The following is a 19,326-nucleotide window of genomic DNA, read 5'->3' on the forward strand; positions in this document are numbered from 1 at the left end:
AATGACAATGTGAAAGAAGTTTGTTTGAAATCTTTATAAATGTATTAAAAATAAAAAAATCCCATCTGCATAAATATTCACAGCTTTTGCCAGGACACTCAAAATTGAGCGCGGGTGCATCCTGTTCCCATGATCATCCTTGAGATGTTTCTACAACTTGATTGGAGTCCACCTGTGGTAAGATCAGTTGATTGGATATGATTTGGAAAGGCACACACCTGTCTATAAAAGGTCCTACAGGTAACAGTGCATGTCAGAGCACAAACCCACCCATGAAGTCCAAGGAATTGTCTGTAGACCTCTGAAACAGGACTGTATCGAGGCACAGATCTGGTGAAGGGTACAGAAAGGTCCCAATGAGCACAGTGGCCTCCATCATCCTTAATGGAGGAAATTTTGAGCCACCAGGACTCCTAGAGTGGGCCGTCCGGCCAAACTGAGCAATCGGGGGAGAAGAGCCTTATTCAGGGAGGTGACCAAGAACCTGATGGTCATTTTGACAGAGCTCCAGTGCTCCTCTGTGGAGAGAGGAGAACCTTCCAAAAGAACAAACATCTCTGCAGCACTCCACCAATCAGACCTGTAGCGTGGCCAGACTGAAGCCAGTAAAAGGCACATGACGGCCCCCTGGAGTTTGCCAAAAGGCACCTGAAGGACTCTCAGACCATGAGAAACAAAATTCTCTGGTTTGATGAAACAAAGATTGAACTCTTTGGCCTGAATGACAAGCAGCATGTCAGGAGGAAGCCAGGCACTTCTCATCACCTGGACAATACCATCCCTACAGTGAAGCATGGTGGTGGCAGCATCATGCTGTGGGGATGTTTTTCAGGGGCAGGAACTGGGAGACTAGTCGGGATCGAAGGAAAGATGAATGCAGCAATGTACAGAGACATCCTTGATGAAAACCTGCTCCATAGCGCTCTGGACCTCAGACTGGTGCGGAAGTTTATCTTCCAACAGGACAACGACCCTAAGTACACAGCCAAGATAACAAAGGAGTGGCTACGGGACAACTTTATGAATGTCCTTGAGTGGCCCAGCCAAAGCCCAGACTTGAACCCAATTGAACATCTTTGGAGAGATCTGAAAATGGCTGTGAACCAACGCTCCCCATCCAACCTGATGGAGCTTGAGAGGGCCTGCAAAGAAGAATGGGAGAAACTGCCCAAAACTAGGTGTGCCAAGCTTGTAACATCATACTCAAAAAGTTAGCTGTAATTGGTGGCAAAGGTGCTTCAACAAAGTATTTTTATTATTATTATACAGGATTTATATAGCGCAAACAGTTTGCGCAGCGCTTTACAATGTTAGGGCAGACAGTACAATTACAATACAATTCAATACAGGAGGATCAGAGGGACCTGCTCATTAGAGCTTACAATCTAGGAGGGAGGGTAAAGTGATACAAAAGGGTAAAAACTGTGGGGGATGAGCAGAAAATTAAAGTACAGATGTTAGGTGGAGGCAGGACAGGCTTCTCTAAAGAGAGAAGTTTTAAGGAATCGCCAAAAAGTGGATAGATTTGGAGATAGTCTGACAGATTGGGGCTTGGAAGTCCAGAGGATGGGAGAGGCTCGGGAGAAGTCCTGGAGGCGCGTATGGGAGAAGGTGATAAGGGAGCTAGAGAGCAGGAGGTCTTGGGAGGAATGAAGAGGACGATTAGGTTGGTATTTTGAGACCAAGCTAGTGATGTAGCTGGGAGCAGAGTTGAGGATGGCTTTGCAAGTTATTGTTAGTATTTTGAATTAAATTTGTTGGGTGAGTGGCAGCCAAGGGAGGGATTGGCAGAGAGGGGTGGCAAATGGTGAGTGGTTTGTAAAGTGGATGAGTCTGGCAGCAGCATTCACGATGGACTGAAGAGGGGAAAGCCTATTTAAAGGTAAGCCAATGAGGAGGGAGTTGCAGTAGTCCAGCCAAGAGATAACCAGGGAGTGAATCAGGAACTGGTTAGGAAGGGACATAGTTTGGAGATGTTGCGGAGGTTGAGGCAGCAAGCTTTGGAAAGGGATTGGATGTGGGGCCAAAAGGAGAGTTCATAAATGACAAAGAAATTGGGGAAATTGGCGCTGCCCTATTTAAGTGATGTTTACTAGATAAACAGAGTCTACCACATCCGCAAGAATAATTAATTAACAAAAATTAAAAATGATACAATAATTAGATTGAAAATGCAAATCCTCTGTAATGTATAAAGGTAAGTCCCGTGTAGACAACACGTCAATTATTAGGTGAACATTTACCTGCATGCATAAAGAATTGAGTGACAGTGTAACACCCCCTAAGTGGGGCTAATATCAACAATAGTGAAAAATAATGAAAAATAAATAAATGAATTGAATTACAATTAAATGGAAAATACAAATCCTCTGTGATGTATAAAGGGTAGGTCCCATGTAGACGACACGTGAGATATTAGGTGATCAATTACCCGAATACCAAAAAATAATAAAGTAAAAAATTTTTGGGTGACAGTGTAACACCCCCTAAGTGGGGCTAATGGCATCAGTAGTGAAAAATAAAAAATAAATAAATGCAGACGTAATAAACCTTGCCAGCAAATTAAGTGTTAACGTGCACTAGTTCTAATGAAGTGATCCAGAAATTCCTGGGACCCTATATTTATCATGTATCAGACCCCAATGGGATACAGATGATAAACAGATTTTATACAAGCAGATATATGTATGGTTCATATGAAAAGCAAAATGTACAAGCAGATGTATATATGGTTAGATGGTAGCTAAAAAAGCTATTTATGGTTGCATAGCATAATATATATAGTCTCTGTGAGGAAACAGGCAGCTTCAATATTTCAATGGGAAAAAAAAAAAAAAAAAAAAAAAAAGGATTTTTTTTAAAACAGCTTACCTGTAAAATCCTTTTCTTTCGAAGGACATCACGGGACACAGAGCCACAGTAATTACTGATGGGTTATATAGGTATCACTGGTGATTGGACACTGGCACACCCTATCAGGAAGTTCAACCCCCTATATAATTCCTCCCCCTTGCAGGGATACCTCAGTTTTTGTAGCCAAGCAATATAGTGTATTAGAAGAGGGGCGGGACCTCTGTGTCCCGTGATGTCCTTCGAAAGAAAAGGATTTTACAGGTAAGCTGTTTTAAAAAATCCTATTTTCTTTCTCGAACATCACGGGACACAGAGCCACAGTAATTACTGATGGGATGTCCCAGAGCAATGCTACCTGAGGGGGGGGGGGGACCACGACCAAGTAGGGTGCAATCAGACCTGAGGACCCTGTACCGCTGCCTGCAGCACGCTACATCCAAAGGCGATATCCTCATGCCTTCTCACATCCACCTGATAGAATCTGGTGAATGTATGAACTGAAGACCAGGTTGCGGCCTTGCAGATTTGAGCCATAGAGGCCCAGTGATGCACTGCCCAAGAAGCACCAATAGCCCTTGTGGAATGTGCCCTGATCTGAAACGGAGGAATCTTCTGTTTCAAACCGTAAGCTTGAATGATCAACTGTCAAATCCATTTAGAAATGGTAGCTTTTGATGCTGCCTGTCCTCTACTGGGACCCTCTGGCAGCACAAAGAAAACAGGATCTGAGCAGTTGCCCTAGATAGGCCTTAACTGCTTTTACTACATCCAACGAATGTAGAGATCTCTCTTCCGGAGAACAGGGATCTGGAAAAAAGGAAGGTAGAACAATGTCTTGGTTTAAATGAAAATCAGAAACCACCTTCGGTAAAAAACTAGGATGAGGGCGTAGTACCACTCTATCCCTGTGTATAATCAAATAAGGCTCCTTACAAGAAAGAGCTGCTAATTCTGATACTCTTCTAGCAGAAGAGATGGCCACCAGAAAAAATAATTTCCTTGTCAACAAGACCAAAGGAATCTGACTTATTGGTTCAAAAGGCTGTTTCTGTAACACAGCCAGGACCAAGTTCAAGTCCCATGGGTTTAGGGGCGCTTTAACCGGGGGGTTAAGACGCATCACCCCCTGCATAAAGTTTCGGACCAAAGAATGCGAAGCAAGTGGCCGCTGAAATAATACTGATAAAGCAGAGACCTGGCCCTTGATGGTACTCAAGGCCAGCTTCATCTCTAATCCCATCTGTAGAAAAGCAAGGATTCTACCTATGACATATTTCCTGGGATGCCAACCTCTGGATTCACACCAGGTTATATAAGCTTTCCAGACTCTATGATAAATCATCCTGGAAGCTGGCTTCCTTGCATTAATCAAGGTAGATATGACAGGACCTGAGAGCCCACGACTCTTCAGAACGTGGGTCTCAATAGCCAAACCGTCAATTTTAGCGTTTGTAAGGCAGGATGGAACGCTGGACCCTGAGATAACAGGTCTGGGCGTACAGGTAGGGTCCACGGGGAACCTACCATCATCCCTATTTCTGCATACCAAGTCCTTCTGGGCCAAGCGGGGGCCACCAGAAGTACCGACTTCCTTTCCTGCCTGATCCTGCGAAGGAGTCGTGGTAATAGCAGAATAGGCGGGAATGCATAAATCAGTGAGAACTGATGCCACGTCACCAACGCATCCGTCCCGCATGCAAGAGGATCTTTTGTCCTTACACAAATCTGTCTATCTTTTTGTTGAATCGGGATGCAAAGAGATCTACATCTGGAACCCCCCATCTTTGGCATATGGCCCAAAGGACGTCGGGATGCAGAGACCATTCCCCTGGAAGTAACTGCTGGCGACTTAAGATAGTCCGCCTGCCAATTCTCTATTCCCGGGAAGAAAACTGCCGATATGCATGGCACATGCATCTCTGCCCAGACTAACATCTGGTTCACCTCCTTTTGAGCAGCTCGGCTCCGGGTGCCTCCCTGATGATTGACATAAGCCACTGCTGTGGCATTGTCGGACTGGATCCTGACCGGACAACCCTGTAGCCTGATAGTCCAGGCTTTTAGAGCTAGATGTATCGCCCGGATCTCCAGAATGTTGATGGGTAAGGTCCTCTCTATTTTGGACCATACCCCTTGGACCGCAGCCTGTTCCAGAACTGCTCCCCAACCTGACAGACTGGCATCTGTTATTACCACCGTCCAGGTAACCGGCAGAAAGGATTTCCCCTTCTGCAGGTCTTCGGATATGAGCCACCAATTGAGGCTCTGACGCACCGCATGCGACAGGTGCATCGGAAAGTCTAATGCCTGAACTTTCTTGTTCCAGGTCGACAGAATACTGTGTTGCAGCATTCTTGAGTGAAACTGAGCATAGGGAACTGCTTCGAAAGAAGACACCATCTTCCCTAGTAGCCTCATACAAAAGGCGGACTGAGGGACCCTTCTTGGTCCTTACTGCCAGAATCAGCTCTCTCAAAGCAGCGATCTTTGCCTGGGGTAGAAATATTTTCTCCTGGCTTGTATCTATAATCAGACCTAAATACTCCAGTCTTCTTACTGGTTTTAGGAAAGACTTTTCTAAGTTGAGGATCCAACCCAGGTGTTCTAGATACCTGACTGTGGTCCTCAAGTTTCCATTCAAAGAGGCTACCGACCGGTCTATCAAGAGCAGGTCGTCTAGGTATGCTATAACAGCTATACCCTGAGCCCTTAATCTGGCCAGAGGAGGAGCCAAGATCTTTGTGAACACTCGAGATGCAGTGGCTATCCCGAAAGGCAGAGCCACAAACTGGAAATGGCGCCCTCCTACCTCGAAGCGCAGAAACTTCTGATGAGCAGGAAAAATGGGCACATGCAGATATGCATCTCTGATGTCTATTGATGCCAGAAATTCTCCTCCCTGCAGGGTGGGAACTACTGTTCGAATTGATTCCATGCGGAAGGATTGAATCCTTAGGAATCGGTTCAGATCCCTTAAGTCCAGAATGGGCCTGACATCCCCATTTGGCTTTTGGACCGTAAAAAGGTTGGAATAGAAGCCCAATCCCTGGTCCTTTGCGGGAGCTATCATAATGACCTCCTGCGACAAAAGTCGCTCTAACGCTAGAAGGAGCGACTGCTTCTTCTCTGGGTCTCTGGGGACCCTTGATCTGAGGAACCGAGGAGAGGGGAATTCCTGAAACTCCAGCTTGTACCCTAAGGTTACCGTGGAGATTACCCATCTGTCCTGGAAATCCTCCTGCCAGAGCTCTGAGAACTGTCGCAGTCTTCCCCCCACTCGAGTGAGCGGGGGCACCCCCTCATGCAGAGGTCTTAGTGTTTTGCCTAATAGGCTTCTTTCCCCAGGACTTCTTTTGTCCCTGGGGTTGACTCTTGTCTCTGGACCCCGATGGAGGCGGCCGTCGAGACTGCCTGGAGGCTGAAGCCCCCGGCGCTGGGGAAAGAGTCCGTTTAAGAGAGGGACGCTTACTCTTCTTCTTGACAGGTAAGAGAGTGCTTTTCCCACAAGAGATTCTCTTGATATAGTTATCCAAGTCCTCTCCAAACAACCTTGCACCACGAAATGGAAACCCAGCCAGTAGCTTCTTACATGGTGCTTCGGCTGACCAATTTTTCAACCATAGGATTCTGCGTATATGCACCAACCCCAGTGAAAGACAGAAGGTTTGCACGATAGAATCTCTAATGGCATCAACCACAAAGCATAAGGCCGCTGGAAGGTTAGCAAACCCCTGGGCCTGCTGTTCAGGTAACACTTTGATGACCTGCTTAACATGGTCTCTTAAGTATTGACAGACTCCAATCGCTGCTACTGCAGGTTGGGCCACTGATCCTGCTAAGGAGAAAACATCCTTCAATAGGGATTCCATCCTTTTATCTACAGGATCCCTGAGCATCTGAGCATTGTCTACAGGACAAGTCAGGCTATTATTTACGGAGGAAATGGCGGCATCAATAGCCGGTATTCCCCACATTTTAATAAACTTTTCTTCCATCGGATAAAGTGTTGAAAACTTTCTCGGCGGAAAAAAACGTTTGTCTGGGTGATCCCACTCAGAATAAATGAGCTTTTCAAGTAAAGTATGAACAGGAAAAGCATGTGCTGCTTGGAAAGGTTTCAGTGACCCCAAAGCAGAAGAGGATTCTTTAGCAGTTTCAGGTATGGGCAACTTAAATGTGGAGCAGACCAATCCAGTAAGGATCTGCACTAAGACTTTCTCCTCTTGGGAAGTCGCAGAGAGTCCCTCTCCACCTGATTCCTCTGAAGAGGAATCATCCGTCCCATCCCGATCCTCTGAAAGGGATTCATCTCCTTTATCCCAGAGCTCCTCTGTCTGAGGGTCTTGGGGAACAGAGGAAAGCCTAGTGCGTTTTCTTCCACTGAGTGAAGACGTAATCACGGCCATTAATCTTTCCTCTAGACTATTAATGGTTGAGGAAAAAACCTCTTGTGTAATATATACAGGGGCTGAAGGGCCAGAAGCAGGTGTAGCCCCTGACCCCGATGGCTCTCCCTGGCTAGCCGTCCCTGGCCCATCTTTAGGGGGGGGGGATGCTGCCGACAGGGGGCCCTCAGAACCTGAACGAGATCCCCTAGTGTCTCTGGTTCCTGGGGTGCTTGAACCTCTTCTACCCATAGTGCAAAGCAACAAGGTGTGAGGTATACAAATGAACACTGCCCGCTGAGCGATGTAGTCTGGCTAAAAGCCTTGCTACCCAATGCTCAGTCTGGTGTTACTTCAGTAAATGCTGCCTAGGAGAATGCCTGTGTCCCACCTTACATGCGACCGTCAGCTCTGTGTCTCTCAGAAGGCTGTGTGCACCTGTACAGAGTGCCTTTAATAGCCTGCAGCTGGCCTGAGTGGGAGTCTAAGCACCTGTGCTGACGTCCCGCCCCCTCCTCTAACCCCCCCCTCCCCCCTCGAGTTTTGAAAAAACGAGTGCTTCCCGCGCTGGCCGACTCTCCTGTCATGCTTCTGGAGAAAAGGCTGGGGGGGGGGGGGAGGCTGGTAACAAGATCTGCCTGAACGGCTATCTTCAGAGATGGTGGCCATTAGGCCACAGAGCCCGGGTGGTATAACTACTTTCTATACCCCTGTGGCCCCTCTCTAGCCTGGGGGGGAACATTCAAACATGAGAAATCCCCCCTTCCATTTTACCTTGCAGCCTGAGATGCTGGGATACATGTGCAGCGAAAACAAACACTGAGACAGACAGTCAGCATGTGAAAGTTTGTGCTCTTGGCAGCCCCCGGTGGTCACAATAGGCATAGCATGCATTTACCTTAAAGGAGAAAAGCCACTAGAACTCAAAAATTCTGTGGAATCTCCTCTTACCTTATCCAGCTGCAGGGTGCTGTTTACAAAGACCCAATCTTCACCTCTCATGGTGGGCTCCGTTTGAAAAAACCGTCAGAGACTGGGGCCCCCTACGAATAGGGGGATCCAACAGTTCTGGGACCGTAAAGCACCTCGCCAGAAATTAGGAAGTTTAAAGCCATTTTCTGATCTGCGGGATCCAGCTCTCTAAAAAGAGAAGCATTACGGGTAAAACCTCGTTTCTTCGGACACGAGGCCCGGGTACCATCCAATTCGGCCTAAAAAGGACACTTTGAATGGATCCAGTTCGCCTGGCTTGCCCCAGTATAGGATATCAGAATATTCCCTTTGGAGCTCAGCACAGGACATCTTTACACGTCCATCACCTAAGACACTGGCGTAAAAACTGAGATATCCCTGCAAGGGGGAGGGATTATATAGGGGGTTGAACTTCCTGATAGGGTGTGCCAGTGTCCAATCACCAGTGATACCTATATAACCCATCAGTAATTACTGTGGCTCTGTGTCCCGTGATGTTCGAGAAAGAAAAAGGCAGTTCTATAGGAGCCACATCTATATGCGATTATAGATGTTATAAGATAAAAGATGGTGACTTTCGTGCTCATTCACGCTGGTGACTCCAGGCGCTCCCCCCCGTGCTCCCCCACTCACCAGACTCAGTCACCCCTGCAGGGGTACTATGCAAAGGAGTGGGTATCTTGGGATGGCTGTCACTGTAGTTTTGCTTCGTTCCTCCGTGGGGTCGCTCCAGTGATCCGGCTCAGGGTTTCAACCTGGTGCTCCAGGGCTGGGCTCCTCCACAACTCTCCACCTCCGGTCTACTCAAAAGAGAGTTCCGGAAAGAACGCAATTGCAGAGGTGTCCAGGGGGGCCCCCAGAGTTTACTGCCAAAACAGTCCAGAAAAAATTGCCAGATCACCCGTAGGGAAGGATGTATATTTTGTAGTTGATAAATCAATCATCCAGAGATATAGCCATATCAGCTCCTTTCGCCCACACTCTCGTGTTGGGCCACAAAGCTTTTTTCCCCACACAGAAAGGGGAAACAAATGGTCTCCAATAATCCACCTTTACATATCCAGAGTGTAATGATCAAAAGCTCGGAGATGGATCCCTTTCTGTGTGGAAAAAAGCTTTGTGCGGTGGGATAGGTAGGATGAGAGCCAGCGAAGAGCACAGTCACGGAGACCAAGGGAGTAAAGTTTATTGAGGAGGAGGGGGTGGTGAAACATAGCCGAAAGGTCCAGAAGTAGGAGCAAATGCTGTAAATACTTATGTACATGTGATTATTTTCATTTTTTATTTTTAATAAAATTTGCAATGATTTCAAACAACCTTCTTTCACATTGTCATTATGCAGTATTGTTTGTAGAATTTAGAGGAAAATATTGAATTTAATCAATTTTGGAATAAGGCTGTAACCTAACAAAATGTGGAAAAAGTTAGGTGCTGTGAATACTTTCCGGATGCACTGTATCTGTCAAATCTGCTGCAACTCTTCTAATCTTCTTTCATAGCCTGTCAATTCTATACAAGTTTCAATTCTGTCCAATTTTCCACAGAGCTTGTTACCAAGCATCATACTGGCCCATGAACCAACCAAAGTTGGCCATACACATATAACTATTAGAAAATGAACTGACAACCAAAATAACTTGTATTCTTATTTGTGACATGCAGACATACTTTGCATTCCATGTCCTAAAAGCGTAGTCTGAGAGCTGTGGTAGCAGGCTTATCTCTGCACTGTGAATATAGAACAAAGGGAAATCTGAAAAAAAAAATTAACCTAAAGCTGGCCATAAACATTGGTGAACGGTTGGATGTGCATGCATGACTGTCCCTGTCACAATGTGCTGTGGCTCAACTTCTACCCCAAACTGGAGCGCTCTGACTGCACTATTAATAGGAAATGGAAGTGGAGATGCATTCAGAAAACCCTAGCATCAACTTGATCTTGCGGAAATCAACAGCAATCAACAGATCTGGCCAATTGTGTTGATTTGATATCCAGTTTGTCATATAAATTAGCTGAAAGTTATTGGTAACATGAGTAACTGTAACTAAGGTGAATTAATAAATGTTTCTTGATTTTACAGCAAACTGCAAAATACATGATATGCAATTATAAAATGCCCGAATTAAATTAAACAATGCATTCGAGTTTTCTTAATAATTGGTATTTGAATAATAAACCCTTACCAAGTGTGTGCTTCGGCAATGAAAATGACTATTAACATTTCTTTTATCTAGAAGAGGAAAGGCAAAATAGGTTTCACTGCACGCCTGTTAGAAAGAAAAAAAAAAAAAAAAAAAACACAGGTAAGGGACTAGCATTAGCATACAGCTAAAAATGCAAAAACATACTGCAGTAGCCTGGCCATTAATGTCTCCATAATAACAAGCAAAGCTTTTATGTTTGAGAATTACTTGCATTTATTGGGCCATTTTTGATGAGTGTCTTGGACAGTCAGGGGCACATATTAACTGCACAGTGAAATCTACTAACTAATAAGAGTCATGAGCAGGGTTGGTCTTTCACTGTGCTGTGGAGACCAGCAAAGGATACAAAGTACTGTCTATGTACTGGGTTAACACTGGGCAAAAATAATTACCATTTCACCGAGGCCATGTTCACACTGATCTGACACAAAAGTCGCACTACTTCCGATTCGCCTTCCATGCAACTTTAATGAACAGGATCCGATTTTGATCAGACTTTGAGATGAGTGTGACTTGTCCTTTGACCAATCAAAACAATTACTTTGGTTCTGGTATGAATAAAACCTCACGCAAAAAAAAAAAAAAAAAAAAAAAATTTTAAATGGTGTGGAGTCCCCCCCTCCCCAGATCCATACCAGGCCCTATGGGTCTGGCATGGATCTTGAGGGGGAGCACACACCAAAAAAAAAAAAAAAAAAAAAGCCTGGGGTCTGGTATGGATTTTAACGGGAGCCCCATGTGTTTTTTTTTTCTCCCCCCCCCCATACAGTTTGCATTGCTAACATTGTGTCTGAGCACAAGTTGCATATCACAAGTCGGATCAGTTAAGATGCTGATCCGACTTGGATGCGACTTCCATTCAATTCAATGGGCTGAAATCGCTCCCAACTCGGACCAAAGTAGTGTAGGAACCTTTTCAAAAGTCGAACTGACACAAGTTGGACCAGTTAAGATGGCTCTCTCATAGTGAACCACTGATTTTGACCATCCTGTCCACTATTCGATTCAATGATGCATCACGATTACTGCGCAAGTGTGCATGGTTAAAAACTTTTTATCCAAAAATTCAAGCAGTCAGAAAAACTAAAGAGGGGTGGCTGGGATCAGAGGGGTGGCTGGGATCAGAGGCAGAGAGACAGGTGGGATCAGAGGCAGAGGGACAGGTGGGATCAGAGGCAGAGGGACAGGTGGGATCAGAGGCAGAGGGACAGGTGGGATCAGAGGCAGAGGGACAGGTGGGATCAGAGGCAGAGGGACAGGTGGGATCAGAGGCAGAGGGACAGGTGGGATCAGAGGCAGAGGGACAGGTGGGATCAGAGGCAGAGGGACAGGTGGGATCAGAGGCAGAGGGACAGGTGGGATCAGAGGCAGAGGGACAGGTGGGATCAGAGGCAGAGGGACAGGTGGGATCAGAGGCAGAGGGACAGGTGGGATCAGAGGCAGAGGGACAGGTGGGATCAGAGGCAGAGGAATAGATGGGACCAGGCAGAGGGGTGATGGTAGTGGAGGGATGGGATCAATGACACTGGCACTCACCTGCTCTCAGTGTCAGTTGATACCCCCTCCTCCATGCCGCTCAGTGCGTTTTCCCCCTCCTAGTGCCTCCATGATTCACCTTGTAGTTCTCTCCCTAGCTCTTGTTGCACAGGCTCTTTTGTCTAATGTACACAATCCTGAAGTTATATGGCATGACTTCCTTTTATTTACTGTATGATCCTTGATATCATACATTATGTGCATTTGTTCTTTTGTTTTGTCTTTGTAAAATTAACAAAAATTTTATTTTACCCAAAAAAACTAAAATAATTTAAAAAAAAAATACATAAAAAACACAAAAACAAACAAGACATTAATTTGTCAATACAAATGATCCTGTTCATTAAAGTTGCATGGAAGGCGAATCGAACGTCGTGCGACTTTTGTGTCAGATCAGTGTGAACATGGCCTCAGGTGAAATGGTAATTATTTTTGCCCAGTGTTAACCCAGTACATAGACAGTACTTTGTATCCTTTGCTGGTCTCCACAGCACAGTGAAAGACCAACCCTGCTCATGATTTTTTATTAGTTAGTAGATTTCACTGTGCAGTTAATATGTGCCCCTGACTGTCCAAGACACTCATCAAAAATGACCCAATAAATGTAAAAGTAAAATAAAAATAAAATGTAAAATAAAAGTAATTCTCAAACATAAAATTATTACTATGGACTGTGGATTAATATTAGGCATGATGGAAGGATATCCTGTAATCTTTTAACTTGATTGTCACACAGGTAATTGTGTACATTAAAAAAACAGCTCCCTTTATAACCAAGTGGCATTTGCATTATTAAAGTATAACTAAAAGGCAAATACGTTTTTTTAGATTTGAATAGAATGGTGTGGGGTTAGAACAACTGTCATTTTTTTTTTTTGTTTTACTGCGGTCTATGTCCTCGTTAGGAAGATTCACTCTCTCCAACTGTCCTGATCACAAATATCACTGGAAATAAAAGTGAGGGTAAACCTAAAATTTTTAACTGTCACCAGAGCAGGAAAAGTGTGGAAATCTTCCAATGGGGATGCACGTCCCCATGAAAACAATCTTAAGCTGGATGTACTGTTCATTTTGTCTTTGTTGAGCCTGATGATCCACACAAACAAGGTGGGTGGTGGAATCCCCCCCTTGCTAGGACATTGTGGGGTTGATTTACTAAATCTGGTGCAGTTCTTCATGGTAGCCAATCAGCTTCTAACTTCAGCTTGTTCAATTAATCTTTGACAAAAAAGCCTGGAAGCTGATTGGTTTCCATGCAGAGCTGCACCAGATTTTGCAATCTCAAATTTAAATTAAGCCCTGTATTCTGACAGCATTACAGCCACTGATCGAGAAAAGTTTTCCAACTTGTCAGTTTGACAGAAGCCGATCAAATTATCCACTTCTGTCGAGGGAGGGCTCACTGATGAAAACTAAGCCAATCCCTGCTGAACCTGCCAAATTTTGACCAACGTATAGCCAACTTATGGGGTAATTTTACATACAAAAGGAAAAATATTTTCACTTCCTGTTCAGACGACAGGAAGTGAAGGGACATACAAAACATAGCATAAGCATCACCCAGATCCAATGCAAACATACTGTCCAATTCTATAGAAAAGAGATCTAATGAAATGAAGATTCAAATTATTTGTGACATCTGATAGGTTTCATGTACAAAAACAACTACAGGCGGTCCCCTAGTTACAAACATCCGACTTACAAAACGACTCCTACTTACAGAGGGAGACAACAGGAAGCGAGAGGAAATCTACCCCTAGGAAGAGAAATTTACTACTGTAAGTTATTATGGAAAAAAAAAAAAAGGTACCGCCACTGATGCTTCATCACCAAGGCTTATTTCCACAACCCAAAATTTTCAAAATCCTATTGTCATTTGGACAGAAAGGGAGGTAAAATCTTCTGAACAGGGACATAGACAGCAAATCAAATTTTACAGTGGTGTTACCCCTTTCCTATGCTATCCAAAAAGCTTAAAAATAGGTTTTTTGGCTGAAGCTACACTTAAAAAAAATGTACCTGTTTCGACTTACAGATTCAACTTAAGAACAAACCTACAGACCCGATCTTGTTTGTAACCCGGGGACTGCCTGTACACTGATAAAGCTAGCAAAATGCCACATCACAGAAGATCATTATTTGCAGAAGAAAAAAAAAACAAAAAATAGAAGATATTTGAATTAGTACAAAGAAAAGGGCAGGGAGTAGGGAACAGCCATAGTTAGCTGCTTCTGTCAGCGGATGTCCCAACCCTCCACACACGAGGGGAAACAAGGGGGGACTATAGCGGTACTGAAGGTAGTCAAGAATTTGATAGAGGAAAAATGAAAATGAAAAAGTAATATAATAAAATTTATATATTTTAATGAAAAACATTGTTTTTCATTAAAATATATAAATTTTATTATATTACTTTTTCATTTTCATTTTTCCTCTATCAAATTCTTGACTACCTTCAGTACCGCTATAGTCCCCCCTTGTTTCCCCTCGTGTGTGGAGGGTTGGGACATCCGCTGACAGAAGCAGCTAACTACGGCTGTTCCCTACTCCCTGCCCTTTTCTTTGTACTAGACATTTGGGATGATGGTACTTTTACTTGGTAATTTATTTATTTCAATGTAGGTGCTCTTCTTTAAGATATTTGAATTGTAGTATAAATTTTTTGTATGATTACAGTTTTTACAAATCGCCTACATCTTACTGATTTGGGCAAACTGTCCCATCTATGGCAAGCTTAAAGTAGTATTAGGCACAAAAATAAAAAGTATTTTATTGCAGCTTGCAATTCTTGGACATTGCTGCTGCGTTAGTTTTCTTTTACCTAGTGGTCCAGCCAGTACCACTGCGCTTTTTTAATTGACAATTGCGCGGTCATAAGACACTGTACCCCAAAATAATGTCCTTTTTTTCCCACAAATAGAGCTTTCTTTTGGTGGTATTTGATCACCTCTGCAGGTTTTATTTTTTGCGCTACAAACAAAAAGATACCTTTACTTTCTGCTATAAAACACACCCGATAAAAAAAAAAAAAAAAAAATCAAAATTTCTTCATTAGTTTAGGCCAATATGTATTCCGCTACATATTTTTGGTAAAAAAAAAAAAGTCCCATTAAGCGTATATTGGTTTGCGCAAAAGTTATAGTGTCTACAAACTATGGGATAGATTTTTGGAATTTTTATTTATTTAAAAAAAAATAGTAATGGCGGCAATCAGCGACTTATAGTGGGACTGCGATATTGCAGCGAACAAATCAGATGCCTAACTGACATAAATACAGTGATCAGTGCTAAAAAATATGCACTGTCGCTGTACTAATAACACTGGAAGGGAAGTGGTTAACCTCAGGGGAGCTCAAAGGGTTAAATGTGTTTCCTGGGAGTGCTTACTGTGTGGGGAGTGTTTCCATTGTGGGAAGGCAGAGATCGGTGTTCCTGCTCAGCAGACAGACACAGGATCACAGCCTTCCCTCGTCACAGAACGGCGATCTGCCTTGTTTATATAGGCAGATCACAGTTCTGCCTGTCTCCCCAACGATCAGCGGGTCCTGGCGGACATCACGTCCGCCGGACCCGCTTATTGGATACCGATGTGTCAAATTACAGCGGGAGCAGGTCGCCAGCGGCACACATGCGCTCCCCCAGACCCGTAAGTGCAGAATCACGCATAAAATAAGTAAAACCCAGTGGTGATTAACCAGATCAGTCACACATAAAATAAAAAACCCAGTGGTGATTAACCAGATGCCAACCGCCCCATCCACATTTACTGTGGCAGGGCGGCCGCTATCTATATGAAATTTTTGTCCTTTTTTTCACACAAATAGAGCTTTCTTTTAGTGGTATTTAATCACCGCTGGGTTCTCTATTATATTATAAAAGAAAAAAGACCGAAAAATCTGTAAAAAAATAAATTTTTCTTCGTTTCTGTTATAAAATTTTGAAAATTAGTAATTTTTCTTCATATATTTTGGCCAAAATGTATACCGCTACATATCTTTGGTAAAAATAACCCAAATTAGTGTATATTATTTGGTCTTTGTGAAAGTTATAGCGTCCACAATCTATGGTGCCAATATCTGAAAATTGATCACACCTGAAGTACTGATGGCCTCTCTCATTTCTTGAGACCCTAACATGCCAGAAAAGTACAAATACCCCCCAAATGACCCCTTTTTGGAAAGAAGACATTCCAAGGTATTTAGAAAGATGCATGGTGAGTTTTTTGAAGTTGTCATTTTTTCCCACAATACTTTGCAAAATCAAGTTTTTTTTTTTTTCACAAAATTGTCATATTAGCATTTTATTTCTCACACACATCATATGCATACCACAAATTACACCCCAAAACACATTCTGCTATTACTCCCGAGTATGGCGATACCACATGTGTGAGACTTTTACACAGCGTGGCCACATACAGAGGCCCGTCATGCAGGGGAGCACCTTCAGGCATTCTGGAGCACCCAGGCCAATTCTGACATTTCTCTCCTACATGTAAAAATCATCATTTATTTGCTAGAAAATTACATAGAACCCCAAAACATTATATATGTTTTTTTAGCAAAGACCCTAGAGAATACAATAGCGGTCATTGCAACTCTTTATCTCGCACGATATTTGCGCAGCAATTTTTCGAACGCGTTTTTTTTGGAAAAAAAACACTTTTTTGCTTTAAAAAAAAAAAAAAAAAAAAAAACATAGATAGATAGAATAGATACCCAACATGTCACCTTTCAAAATTGCACACGCTTGTGGAATGGCGCCAAACTTTGCCACTCAAAAATCCCCACAGGCGACGCTTTAAAATTTTTTACTGGTTACAAATTTTGAGTTACAGAGGAGGTCTAGGGCCAAAATTATTGCTCTCGCTCTACCGATCGCAGTGATACCTCACATGTGTGGTTTGAACACCGTTTTCATATGTGGGCGGGACTTACGTATGCGTTTGCTTCTGCATGCAAGCACATGGACAGGGGCGCTTTAAAAATGTTTTATTTTTTTTTATTGTTCATTTTACTTTATTTTAGTTTGACACTTTTTTTCCAAAAAAAATTTTTTTTGATCACTTTTATTCCTATTACAAGGAATGGAATTTACAGTGAGATTGCGGGGTATTGCAGGGTATGGCAGAGTATTGCGGGGTATTCCAGGGTATGGCAGAGTATTGCAGGGTATGGCAGAGTATTGCGGGGTATTCCAGGGTATGGCAGAGTATTGCGGGGTATTCCAGGGTATGGCAGAGTATTGTGGGGTATTCCAGGGTATGGCAGAGTATTGCAGGGGTATTGTGGGGCATAGCAGAGGGCATTGCAGAGTAATGCACAGCATTGCAGGGCATGCAGAGTAGTGGGGATGGCTGAGCATGGATGGATGGATGGCTGGATGTCTCTGTGCAGCGCTGTGGGCACTACACATACAGCCCACAACGCTGCTACCATCCATCCATCCCCCTCTCCGCTCACAGTGTACCGATCGGTACACAGGAGGGGAGGAGAGGAACCGGCGTCATCAGATGACGCCGGTTTGTTTACATGTGATCGCTCCGTCATTTGACGGAGCGATCACATGGTAAACGGCCGCGATTAGCGGCCATTTACCGAGATCCGTAATGCGCCGGGTACTCTGGACCCGGCGGTCACGGATGCTCTCGAGTGCGCGCCCTAGGGGGCGCGCGAGAGCAGAATTCTGGGAGGACGTCCCTGAACGCCCTCCCAAAGTTAAGCAACCGCCCTGCAGCCGTCATTTGGCTATGGGCCGGTTGTTAAGTGGTTAATAAATCTGCAAAAATGTCAACAATTCTGTGTTTTTCTGTCAATATGGGGTGCTGTGTGTACATTAATGAGGGGAAAAAAAATAACTTAAATGAGCTTAGCAAATGGCTGCAATATAACAAAGAGTGGAAATTTTAAGGGGGTACTGATACTAGTGATGCACCGAAATTTCGGCCACCGAAACATATCAGCCGAAAATGGCCTTTTTGGCAAAAAGCCGAAAGAGAATTCTTGCCGATACTGGCGCCGAAAATCACGCATGCGCAGTAGAGGCGGCAGAACCAGCGGGTGACGTCACTCGTGTGGGCGGAGTGCATGTTCCTCGCGGTTAAGACGCCGCAACTCCGCACTCGTAAGCACGTTCCCTGCTGAGACGCTGGCACCTTCACCGCGGATGCTCCTGGGACCTGAGAGACGCTGCTGGGAAGCGAGAGACAGTACTGGGAAGCGACGGACGGCTACATAGAGGGCTGCACATAGCATACTCAAGTACAAGAGTGGGCACTGTCACTCCTGGATGGCTACCATTACTATTAGCCGGTGAGCATTGCTGCTTTTGCCTTCTTAAACTGATAGAAACAAACTAGTAAATTTTATTTCTTGATTATTTTAGTATAGTACTAGTACTGAGTCTGACTATTTAAAATGACTGTGTCTGCACTGCAGTACATCTGATCTGACCTGTAGCAAAAAAAAAAATTATATAATTGAACTGAGTGATTAAATATGATTTGGAATGGATTGCAAATTGCAAGCTATTTTTTTTTTTAGCTATTCTGTAGTATACAGTATAAAATTCATGCGCTTGCTGTTATGTCAGTGTCGTATAACTTATAATACTACGGTGAGACAAAGTGACAAATTTTATTCAATGACAACAAGGCACATGAAGTATACTATAGAATAGCTCAAAAAAATAAAATAGCATGCAATTGCAATTTGCAATCCATTCCATTTCAAATCAAATTTATTCAGTTCAATTATATTTTTTTGGTACAAGTCGGATGTACTGCAGTGCAGACATAACTACCTTGCATGCCAAGAGCAGCACTATAAAAAAAAAAAAAAAAAGGAAGAAGAAGAAGGATTGGTTAGTTTTTATTTTATTTTTTAAAGCTGCCTTCTGGGGTTTAGCTTTTAAATTGATTTCGTCCTTTTTTTTTTTACCCCCCCTCAGATTTCACTGCCACTATAAATCATTCTATGATATTATTCTACGTTACCAGCAAAGGTAGACCATGTCTGCAGTGTGGAAATATTTTAAAGTTTCTGATAAAGACCCCAAATTTGCAATCTGTACTCTTTGCTCAACAGAAATTTCAAGAGGGGGTACAGTGCCAAAGAATTTTTCAACAACAGGTTTGATACACCACTTGAAAACACGTCATCCAGTTTAGCATTCTGATTACAAGAAAATTGACAGTTACTTACCGGTAACTGTTTTTCTAGGATATCTTCCAGGACGGCACACCTGAGAGATGAGAGGCTCCTCCCTACAGGAAACACAATCAATCGACAGCTGTTTTAAGTCCCCACCCTTCCCCTTGATCCTCAGTTTGTAGAGAAGTAACTCCTGAACCTGTTTCACAAGGGAAATCATTCCT

At 43.6% G+C, this 19,326-nt stretch overlaps 1 protein-coding gene across 4 annotated transcripts in view; it reads right to left on the reverse strand.

Annotated features, from left to right (window-relative positions):
* Window positions 1-19,326, reverse strand: part of PGAP1 (post-GPI attachment to proteins inositol deacylase 1) — a 479,543-nt gene that overhangs the window by 327,795 nt on the left and 132,422 nt on the right. For 3 of the 4 annotated variants that reach the window (XM_073633146.1, XM_073633144.1, XM_073633145.1), the window contains exon 10: window positions 10,395-10,478. The exons of the other annotated variant lie outside the window; for it this stretch is intronic. In XM_073633146.1, coding sequence (XP_073489247.1) covers window positions 10,395-10,478 — 84 coding nt within the window. The remainder of the gene's footprint in view (window positions 1-10,394; window positions 10,479-19,326) is intronic. 4 annotated transcript variants of the gene reach the window in all.

This window comes from Aquarana catesbeiana, linkage group LG06 (genome assembly GCF_042186555.1).
Source record: "Aquarana catesbeiana isolate 2022-GZ linkage group LG06, ASM4218655v1, whole genome shotgun sequence".
NCBI lineage: Eukaryota > Metazoa > Chordata > Amphibia > Anura > Ranidae > Aquarana > Aquarana catesbeiana.